General features: G+C 35.0%; 1 protein-coding gene across 1 annotated transcript in view; it reads right to left on the bottom strand.

Annotated features, from left to right (window-relative positions):
* LOC150105916 (neurotactin-like) overlaps positions 1-12,251 on the bottom strand; it is a 66,594-nt gene that overhangs the window by 14,348 nt on the left and 39,995 nt on the right. The window contains exon 5 of the mRNA XM_090394400.1: positions 6,281-6,429. Within this exon, the coding sequence (XP_090250526.1) occupies positions 6,281-6,429 (149 nt within the window). The remainder of the gene's footprint in view (positions 1-6,280; positions 6,430-12,251) is intronic.

Here is a 12,251-nt window from a genome sequence, read left to right as displayed (position 1 = left end):
TGGTTATCCAACCTAAGCCCTCCAACCTACCCATGGTACTAATTATAACGTACCATAAGCAGTCAACCTTTCATGGATAGGATTCACGTTAAAAAATATATATATTAAAAAAGCATGCTCTAATTGGAACCTTTCTTTTCCCATTACTTTCTTTTTAAGGTTTTAAAAGTAGTAAACAGTGGTGTCAGATAAACGCATCGTGTGAATCGCTGCACAGTAACAAACGGAGATTTTAAAAATGTATACAACTGTTTCTTTAGGCCGCATTTGAATAGCTTGAAATAGCTTGATCCCCCCAATCTGTCCTAAATATATCGCATGTATAGCTTTCTCGGCAGTTGAGAAACCACGTTCTCTCTCTCTCTCTCTCTCTCTCTCTTTCTTTCACTCTCTCATTCCAGACGTTCCTCTAGAGAACTGCTTTCTTCTTTACAGTAGTAATTCTTTAATAGTGGTACTGCACAATTATTAACCTTGCTCGAATGAGAATTTTTAGGTATTCTGGAATCCTCACTAAATATTCTTCGTGATGTGCTACATTCGCTCACTCACCTTCACTTAAAAATCCCCGATGAAAGTGTTTCGCGTCGTAAAGCATAATGTTTGTTTACATTGTTCGGAATTGAGAACTCTGAAACAGATCTACAAGTAATATTACCAATAGGTTAATCCAAACATTTAAATGAATCTCTATAGTCACCAAATCCCTTGCTGTGAAATTACTCTGTTGTGTGTTCTAAGACAAACAATCCTTTGATTATGATAAATGCATTATACGATAGCAGAAAAACGGATTGTCAGTGTTTATGTGAAGTGTGAACAATCCCGGAGAAAGATGGCACTACTGAAGTAATGGATCGGAAAGGATCCTAATGGATAGAAAGATTCTTCGTTAGCTGTGCTAGAGTTTAATATGTAAGCTCCTTCGTCGTCTGCTTCCAAGCCGCAGCTTGCATTATTGAAACGTATGATTGGGTAGTAGGCCTTTTGCAACTTCTGTTCCATCAAGATCTAACACACTTCAACGTTGGTTCGTCAGGTTCTGCTTCAAAACTGGAAAAATTACCACAGCACAGCTTGTTCATTGTTACACCTTCTATCAGAGAGGAAACAATAAGTAGAAGTGGCCATAAAATAATTTTCCCTCTTTGGAGGCATTTGCAGCTAAAACCAATAAGCGGAATGAGATCAAATTTTATATTGAGACTTTTGAAGGCATGGGGAGATGATTTCCGCGAAAAAAATATTTAGTACCAAAAGTCGCCGATAGGGGGAAATTTTGGCGTGGCGGGAAAAAAACAAGCGGATAATTAGGGACACGGTCAACTAGGCGATGGCCATGTGGGCGACGGACAATTGGGCGACGGAATAAAAGATGAAATATGCAATTCTATTCTGTTGATCTATTACCAGGTAAAAATGAGTTAAAAGAACGGTATAAACAAAAAAATTGAAAAATCTTGCTTATAATTAAGTTTATTTTTATTGTGTAGAATTACGAATTGTATTCAAGTTATATTGAAATTTCCCATAGAATTGCGGTATAAACATAAAATTTGAAAAATCTCTCTTATAATTGAGTTTATTTTTATTGTCTGAAGAAGTATTTCTGAGCTTCACTGCGTAAAGTTTCTTGTTTGGCAATTTATCATTTGGGCGTTTTGTGTGCGGTTATTTAGTTTAATACGCATTCGCAAAATATTTTGATTTCTATTAAACAGTAAGACCAGTTGTTTGTTTATTACATCATTTCCGATATTTGTGTCAACGTTACAGTTACCACGTGCAAAGAATAAGTTTCAGTAAATTAAAGGCATATATTCAAAATTTATAATCTTAATGGTATACTAAATTGTATACGTGACATCTAAATTAATTTAAATAAATTTCAAACACGTGATTATCTCTCAAATGAAACAAATTGCTAAGTACAATTATATAGAAGTATAGAAACATTTCACTATTGATATGAATTTTTTCAGTACTATTTTTCAAATAGTACTGAAAAAATTCTTAATTATATCAATAGTGAAAACTTTTTTTTAATTTTATTTTTATATTTATATTTCTTGTTTCTATTCTTCAGAAATGGATAATTCAAGAATATTAAGTCAAAGAGACAAGGGAAAATATGCTTGGAATGGGTATCTTTATGTTAAAGACAAGATTGATAAGAAAGGTTCAATTCAATTTTGGCGATGTGAAAATAAAAACAAAGGATGCAAAGGTAGAATCTGGACACGCGTCAGTGATCGATCACTAATTTCTGAAAAACAGGAACACACATGTAGCAGTTCTGGAAATGCGGCCAGAGTAATAACGCAAGAAGTTAGTACAACAGCCAAAAAGATTAGCGGATACGACAATGAGCAACCCATCACAAATCGGAACTCAAGTTCTACAAAATGCGGTAGAAGGAATGCTTACAAATCATAGCAGTCTGTGCAGAAATATTCAAAGAAGATTAAAAAATTTAAAAGCCCCAATTAATCCTGATTCTAGGGAAACAATAATTATTCCTGAAGAATACTTAAATTATGAATTCAGTCCATCACAATTTGAACGTTTTTTATTGGCTGATTCTGGATCAGAACAGGTCGACCCCATGAGAATATTAATTTTTGGTCGTGAAAGCCATGCGGTGTGGAGCCAAAGCATGAATGAATTATTTATGGATGGCACATTTTTACTTTCTCCCCCTCTTTTTGCTCAAATTTTTGTTATTTTGGCTAGAAAGGATGGAGGTCCTGTTTTCCCTGTTTTATATTGTTTATTACCTAATAAGACTTGAAACATACACAAAATTATTTTATATGATACATGAAAGGTGGCCATTACTAGATCCCGAAAATATAAATGTTGGTTTTGAAATTGCCATTCATCAAGCGTTACGTATAGTATTTCCACAAGCTAACATAAATGGTTGCTTTTTTTCATCTCGTACAAAATCTTCGTAAGCATTTAGTTTCATGAAGTCTTTTAACCAGATATAATTCTGATGCGCAATTCGCTTGAAATTCAAAAATGATCACTTCGCTTGCTTTCGTTCCAGAACAAGATATTATTAACGCTATTTCTGAACTTGAGAATCATTTATCCAATGAATTTGAACCAATTTTAGAATAGTTTGCGAACACATACATAGGTCGTCTAAAGAATAACAGAACCAGGGCTCCACCGATTTTTCCCTCAAACGTTTGGTCTGTGTACCAAAGAACAATAAATGGAAGCGATAGGACAAATAATTTTACTGAAGCCTGTCATCGAAAAGTGCAATTGAGCTTTCGCAGCAGCGCAAGTCATCCAAATTTACGGATTTTTATAAATGGACTACAAAAAATTCAAAAAACTTATGATGTTGATTATGAAAGAGCAGTAACAGATTTTCAACATGAGCACAAAAGTAGACGTTACGATGAAGCTGAGCAAAGAATTTTGAAAAAGGTTATTAATTACGATAGGGAAAATATAATAGAATATTTAAGTGGTATTGCATATAACTATAATATGAATTAATAAATTCAAAAAAATTGTCTTTAATTTCATATAGTTTTTTGTTTTATTGAATATATGTAACATTTGTAAATATGTTTGTTAATTACAAAATAATATTAATTATTTTGCAATTATACCTTTTCATTTTTAAATCAGTTTCGGACCACTCTTTTTAACCATCTCTTTCTTAAACGATCTTAAAAATTTTGATATATGTGATGTAAACGAAAATATATAATATAAATATTTATTAACTAGCAGACTTGTTTTTTGTATGGGAAATTTCAATATAACTTCTATATAATTCGTAATTCTACACAATAAAAATAAACTTAATTATGAGCGAGATTTTTCAAATTTTATGTTTATACCGTTCTTTTAACTCATTTCTCAAAAAAATATTATTTAAATTCACCTGGTAATAGATCAACAGAACAGAATTGCATATTTGATCTTTTATTCCGTCGCCCATTTGGCCATCGCCCAGTTAACTGTCGCCCAGTTAACTGTCGCCCAGTTGTCGTGTACCCGATAATTACGTTAAAAGCAGATAAAATGGAATAATAACATTTCGACGGTGTAAGCGACAGCCGCGTCACTCATTCCAGCTGGATATGTGGAGCGTTACAATGATAATAAGAATAAGAATAATAATTAAACTAAAACAACTTGCGAGAGACACAGAAATTAATGTAGTGATTGAACTCACAGGAAACAATGTTTCATTCATCAGAATTAGGGTCCTCTGGACCACATACACGATTTTCAATGTGTTGGCCTTTCTTCTGTACGACAAATTGCATCCGATGTGCGACATGCTCTACAGCGGAACGTCGCCCAGCAGGAGTCGGATTGGATGTTCATAACAGCCCATTTTATGTTATGCTATTCGAAATGTTATCATTCCATTTTTATCTACCTTTAATGTAATTATCCGCTTGTTTTCGGCTCCGCCAGCGCCAAAATTTCCCCTATCGGAGATTTTTTCGTACTAAATATTTTTTTCGCAGAAATCATCTCCCCATGCCTTCAAAAGTCTCAATATAAAATTTGGTCTCGTTCCGTTGATTGGTTTTAACTACAGATGCCTCCAAAGAGGGAAAATTATTTTATGGCTACCCTGTAGATTGAACATTTGATTGCTTTTTACATGTGGTACAACTTTCGTTAATGAAGCTACATAGAAATCCCTACAACTAGCAAAACAGATAACAGTATCTTAGGAAAACAAACGCATGGCCATCCAGAATCTGTTTGCCGAAAATGACTCGACAAGTGGCGCGCCATTGATGAACGGTCTATCCATCACGGCACTGTTCTCCGCTCACTTATTCATTTGAATGTCTGGCCAAAATTGGCACAACTGTTATTCTTTCCTAGTGAATCAGCATTTGTTTTTCCAAAACTGAAGCCATACTTACCGAGGTTTAACCACGCAACTTTATGTAAATGTTTTCAATAATAGCATGAACGCAAAAAAAACGACTAATTCTGTTTTTGTAAAGATTCTTCGTTAGGTGTGCTACAGTTTAATAAAAACTTCTGTTCCACCAAGATCTGGCGAACTTCAACGCTGGTTCATCAGGTTCTGCAATTATTTAAAATAAAAAAAAAAAAAAAAAAAAATCTAATTTCGGTACATAATTACAAGGCAAGAGGAGGAGGAGGAGAAAGATACTGAGAAGACATAAAAGAACTCTTGTAGAACTTTAATAGACCTGTCCATTGACATGAAACTAGCGTATTTACAATTGCCAGGTATTCCCTGTGGATATTATTGAAATATTCTGATCCAGATCGTCGCAAAAATAAACTTGCTTTCGAAAGAATAATTGGTCTCTCAACATTGGAAAAAAAAAATTATGTAAAGGGATTTGAAGTTGAGGGAAGCCGCCTAATCCTGGTTACATAGTGACCAGGAAGCGACACGTGATCGTAGTGATATGACAATACGAATATAACTTTCTTCAAGCTTAATGCAATCTTAAGCTTGCCCAATGTTTGCTGTTCATGTGGGACGCATCAGTGGAAGTAAACCATGGAGTGGTTCTTTCGATTACGAAACAGACTGAAGTCTAAAGGGTTGGGGTCATGATTTGTAGGGGGTGGGGAGGAACCACCTTCCATACTATTCCATAATATCAGATACTTCGTGTGAAACTTGGGACCGTGTGAACGTTTCAGTTCTTTCGCGCGTACCATAAGGTCCATTCTTCCGTTTTTTTTGAAGTCTTATTTTGATAAACAAGAACGCTAGAAACAGAAAACGAGTCCGCCACATGGTGGACGTGAAGGTACAAACTATTATCGTGTCCTCCTTGCCACGCATTCACGGTTTTCAGAACCTTGGAAGTGACGTTGGTAGATCGCACAAAGATACTAAGTTTAGTTTTTGATGGCAAACCTATCGCACTCTTTGATTTTTTATTTTTATTTTTTCTTTGGTTCTCGTTTCTGTTTTTAATTGCCTTCGTTGCTATAGAGACTGGATCGCATTTATTTGCAACACGTAAAATTTTATCCTGTAATATAATATAATCCTTAAATACACTCTTTAAAAACACTTCTGGTAAAACAGGCGATGTTACGTTTATTATGATGGATCCATTGTGCAGCTTGTGGGAACATCACCTCACTGATATCCGTGTGTGTGTGTGTGTGTGTGTGTGTGTGTGTGTTGTAATGCTCTAAATGCTTATTAACGTGCTTCGTAGCGATAAGCGATTGCACTTGTATTCGCTTTCTTAAATCACCATCCACAAGTCACCAACGATATATAACTTACCGTCGTTTATAGCGACAGCTGGATATTCTTCTTCATCTACCATTGGTAGTTCCGCACTTAAATCCATACTCCAGGAGTTTGGCGTTGCTTCCACAAGTTCTTCTGCTGTCTTTTCGTAAAGACACTCGATCGAATCGCATCCCAGTTTTCTGAAAATAAAATGCCGTTTATTCACAATAATTATTTTAATTTTTTTTTTACGTAAATGTAGTAATAATTGAGTAAAAATTGAGAAGTGAAATTAAAGTAGAAATTAAGATAAAAAAATTGCTCTTTTTATATTTCATTTTTTTTTTTCTTAATTCGCTGATCATTTTTTTTTAATTATCCAGCAGCGCTGTGAAATTGAAAATGTTCGGTGTAACCCCCCCCTCCCCCCCCAAAAAAAACGGACTGTTTAGAAACACTACCTCAGATATTCCAAACTGCAGTAAACTTAGTTTCTTCACTATCTGTTTCTTTCTTTGATAATAATAATAAAAAAAAAAACAATTTGGCAGACAGATAACAGCTTAAGCAATTTCTAAGTGGTAGTGAGACGGGTTTGACCAGAAGAAACAAATCTTAGAATCTATGCAAGTGAAATTCCCTAGGCTACTGTTCTTGTGATTCAGAAAAAAACGGAAAATTCGGGATATAGTTTGACGAAATACAAACATATTAACAAAACTGGGAGTGTGAAGAGAGACTATCAAAATCAAACACTTAATTACGACTCAGTAAACAAAATTATCCCAGAAAAACATAAACATAGTAATAGAAGGTTATTACGGTAACTGTTTCTGTTACTATACGTTGTACTTTCCTCGCGTTTGGAACTTGATCATTGGCACCATACAGCGTAGACTTTACTACTAACCCCTTTCCCAGCGCCATATCTTTGCTGGAGTGCCGCAGGGATCTCTACTGGCTCCATTGCTGTTTTCTGTATACATGTCAGACATCCCACACAATCCGATGACTTCCATTTTAGCACTGTATGCGGACGATACGGCAATACTAACCAGATCTCTCAGACCCCACTTCGTTACCAGAAAGCTTCAAGAAAATCTTCTAAAGCTGGAGGGTTGGTTCTCCAAGTGGAGATTGGAAGTCAACCCCCTGAAAAGCTCAGCGGTTCTCTTCTCAAAAAGGCCAATGTCTCCTGCAGGAGATGTGTTACTATTCAATACTAAAATTCCCTGGCAGAAAGAAACAAATTACCTGGGTGTGATTCTCGACAAAAAGCTATCTTTCAACCAACATATCAAGTCTGCATGTGCAAAAGCATCTAAAGCCATAGCTCAGATCTACCCGCTAATTAATAGAAATAGCAAACTCAGCAACAGAATCAAATTGCAGCTATACCAGATGACGATTCGTCCCATAATCACCTATGCCTCTCCAGCCTGGAGCCACACCTCTAATACTAACATTATTAAGATACAGCGAGTGCAGAACAAGTGCTTGAGAATGATTTTGAACGCCCCGTGGTATGTTAGAAACAGCCAACTCCACAGAGACACAAATATTCCCTATATTCTCTCTTATCTACAATCCTTAGCTTCCAAATTTTTTCTAAAGACGTCCACACATCCCAACGATTTGGTTCAACAAGCTGCAGCATACGAGCCAACGGACATATTTAAATATAGAAGACCAAAAACTATATTAGCCTCCTATAGCGATCCATAATCTCCATGCCCATTCAGGGCGAGCAAACTGCTCGTAAATTTTACCCTCACTGTAACCACGACAGATAGCAGGGAATATGAAAAGCATTTTGCTTCACCCTTAAAGAATAAATGTCAATTGTCAATTGTCACTAACCCCTTCACATGTTTGCATATGTACTATATGCATGAAGATTTCTGGTCGTTATCTGGTAGGAGAGACTTATTAAAAATAAATAATGTCATCATCATCACGCAGACACCACTAGAAGTGGCTCTGATCCTTATTATTACTATTATTATTATTATACGGGCACCTCTATGAAGCCCATAGACTATTTGCAAGAGGCCCACTTATATTCACGAATGTTAGAATCAACTGACTCCGACAACCCTTTCCAACCATTCACCACTTTCCAAGAAAAAAAAAATAAATAAATAAGTCCTCACTGCCTTGTTAACAGCACTCTTACTCAATTAACAGGGATGACACTTAGTTCTCCTCACAGTAATCAAGTACTGAAAATTTTCCTCTCCTATTAAAACCTTTTAAGTAACTTAAATCTCTCTCTCTCTTTCCTACCCCCCCTCCTTTTCTACCCAACAGTCAATTTTTGTAACCACAAATCTTCAATTTATTCTTATAAGCAACATTTCACAGACCTACCATCTTTGGTCACTCGCCTCTGCATTCCCTCTCTCCACCTTTCTTGCATCCTGGAGAAATCCGGCTGACCAGATCATTCGCAATAGTCCAGATACGCCGTAGTTAATAATCTCCTTGTCTCTGCTTGTCAGTATGTTCTTCAATAACCAGTAATTCTATGAGCAACTATTTTGGCCACCATTGCAATATAACCTCTGAACTTCAGCTTCACCAAACCTCCATATCCTTAACCTCTTTAACTTCCTATAGTCCAATTCCATCAATGTAGCACGTTTTTTGTTTTTTTTTTAATTTCCATCGTTTTATTCGCTATCTATAAGCTATCTGCCAATACACCACATACCGTCTCCCTCATCTGCGTATCATATGCTGACGTAATGGCAAACAAATCTGGAATTTTTTTTTTTATATGAATCCAAACCTTGCGAAAGGTTATAAGCATTAGTACTATGGCTAAGACTTAGATAATCCCGAAACACAAAAAATATGACAAATATGAAATTTTTATCAAGCCACTCCAGAACCCAGTGGTGCTCTCACACCGTTAAAAACCATATATATAATGGAATAAACGATAGTGGCAATAGTAATATCGCATAACCTCCAATGAATAATATTTAATACTGTAAAATAAATTGAAAATTACAATTACATAACTACAACAAATATTTCTTAAATTTGAAAAGAAAAAAAACAACTTTGAAATAACAAACATTTATAAGCCGCATTCTCGTTGGTTTTTTTTCTTTAAACCATTAAGAAACAGGATACAAACAGACGGTTGTTTAAATCGGCATGTTAGTTCCGTGGTTATCAATGTTTTTAGATGAGTTCCTATCCTCCCTACCGATTTTCATTTTGTTTGTTTGTTTTTTTTTTCGATTTATTTAAAATTCCCCTTCTCTGTGTTCTGTACTTCGTACATTAGTTTTATTATTCTTTCCAGCTTTTCTGCATCCACTTCTTTTATGTCTCCCAAATGGTTCGCTATCACACAACTTCTGATGTGTACCAATACATATGATTGCCTTCCTGTTTTCCAAGTCCTTTTCTTGCAAAATTCATGATGTAGATGGAATGATTTGTGGTTCTTTTTTGCTTGCATGAAGAAAAGCAAATATTGTCAGTATTTGCTATCTACCGCAGTCTCTTATCTCCTATATTTTCCTACCGTATACAGCAAATGCTTCGTTCTCCTTCCAATCTCCAGATAATGTCTCCTCTTTCTACACTTTACTGAAAAACTTTTCTATTCTACTTTCTCCTTTTTATCACCTCGATTATAGCTTCTGATGGCCACGCAATCTTTCCCTGTTTTATTGCCTCTTGCTGGGTCTCTTATAGTTTCCCATTTGTATTCTAATATCTCCTTCAGTTCACGTTTCTTCTGCATTGAGCTCATCTTTTTCATTTCCCGTATTCGGTAGCTCTTTTAAATATATTTCTTTTATGTTTGCTTTTTGTTTTTTATCCATTATGTTTCAGTTGGCGATATTAGTGCGAAAATATTGACAAATTATTATTGTCAATATTTTCTCTGAAATGTCTCATTAATGGTGGAATATTTGAAATATCTCCTAATTTCGCGAATGTTGTTGTTTACAAACAACTAAATAGTAGTAATAAATTAAATACTTGAATATAAATTCAAAATACAGAAGATACAAATAATTCAATTAAATAAAACCCGAAAAATACATTTCAGATTTAGCTTCATAATAAATGATCATGATCGTCGATAGATGGCGCAACTATTAATTCGAAATAGCGAAACACAATGGATCAGATACGATATTACGGTATTATTATGAATGATGTGTTCTGATTTAGCCTAAAGACTTTGTTCATGAACTAGTTAAAATTTTAAGTTTATTTTATTTTTGAAGATTCTAATACCTATAGACCTTTAGACAGAGATCCCACATGGCGTGCTCACAATAAAACTAATGATCTAATTAAAAAGATACCTAATTGGACTGAAGAACTTAAAAGAACTCTACAATCAAAACACCCATTAAAGAATTTATGGTGTACCAAAAATACATAAGATAGGTATTCCCTTAAGACCGATAGTGGATGGAAGAGACTCTCCGACCTCTAATTGAGCAAAACATCTCAGTAACATGATTTTACCTCACACAGGAAAAACATCTTCTTTCATCAAGAACAGTACACATTTTATTGAGAAGGTAAAAGATATTTACATTGGACCTTCAGACATCTTGGCAAGTTTGGGCGTTCTCAGCCTATTTACAAATGTTCCAAGAAACGAAACTGTGAATCTCCTTGAAGACCTCTTTCCTCCGGCCATCGTAGATCTTTATAAACATTGTATAAATAATACTTTTTTTCATGTATCAAGACAAATTTGGGAACAAAAAGAAGGATTGGCTATGGGCTCTTCCTTCTCTCCAGCTTTAGCTAACCTATCTATGGAAATTTTGAAAATAATGCTTTGATTAAAGCATTAATTTCAAATAATCAATTATCATAAAAAAACCAAAAATTTGGCTACGCTATGTAGACGATATTTTCATCATTTGGCCAGGAACAACAGATGAACTCATTGCTTTCAAAGATTACCTGAATAATTTACATAAGAATATAAAATTTACTTTAGAACAAGAAGAACTTAGAAAACTTCCTTTTCTTGACATCCTATTAGAAGTCAACACAGGAAGATTTCTTAATGCGGCCTCACACCACCACCCTTCGCAAAAAATAGGTCTAATAAAAACCCTGAGGGACAGAGCTTATAATATTTCCAGCACAGAAAAACAGAGAAATGAAGAATTGGAATATTTAACACAGATCCTCAAAAAAAAAAAGTGGTTATGAACCTAAGACTATCAAAAAAATCCTCCACATACCTCCTACAAGCATCTCACAGAAACAAGATTTCAAAAACGCCATCACGCTTCCATATATCAAGAATGTTACAGACAAGATGGCTAAATTACTTAACAAATATAACATCAAAGTAGCCTTTCTACCGCTGGAAAAAATTTCAAGATTTCTATATCTCCCGAAATCTCCACATCATCCTTTAAAAAAGCTAGGAGTTTATAAAATTTATTGCTCTTGCGGCATCCGCTACGTAGGACAGACAGGAAGATCTGGGGAAATACGCATGAACGAACACCAAAAGGATGTACAAAACAGAAGAGAACACAAATCAGGTCTAGCTTTCCATACCGCTTACACTGGCCACAATGTACTCTGGCAGAAAACAAACATGTCTTATATAGAAACAAAAATGTTACATAAGGAAATTTAAAGAAGCTGCAAACATGCTTAGAATTCCAACACAACGCAATAAAAACCAAGGCTTAATTCTACACCAAGTTTGGTCAGCTTTGAATCAGACCTCGGACATTATGAACGTGAACAACAGAACGTGGCATCATCCAGCATTGTTTAAACTCAGCACTGCTTTGAATCTGCATTCTGATTTTTTAAATTTTATAAACAGTCAGACGGCTACAACTGTTTAGTATGAACTATTAATTTCTCTTTTTTGTTGTTTTAACTTTGAGTTACCTTTTACCCCTGAAGATGTAAATCAAACGACTTACGAAACTTGACGGGTTTTATTTCTTTATTGTGCTTTTAGCTTAATAAAAAAAATGTGGTCCAATTACCGGAATATGCC

Source organism: Typopeltis vanoorti, chromosome 6, assembly GCF_054136105.1.
Source record: "Typopeltis vanoorti isolate ZY-2024b chromosome 6, IOZ_Tvanoo_1.0, whole genome shotgun sequence".
NCBI classification, from domain to species: domain Eukaryota; kingdom Metazoa; phylum Arthropoda; class Arachnida; order Uropygi; family Thelyphonidae; genus Typopeltis; species Typopeltis vanoorti.
This window is presented reverse-complemented; position numbering and strand designations above follow the sequence as displayed.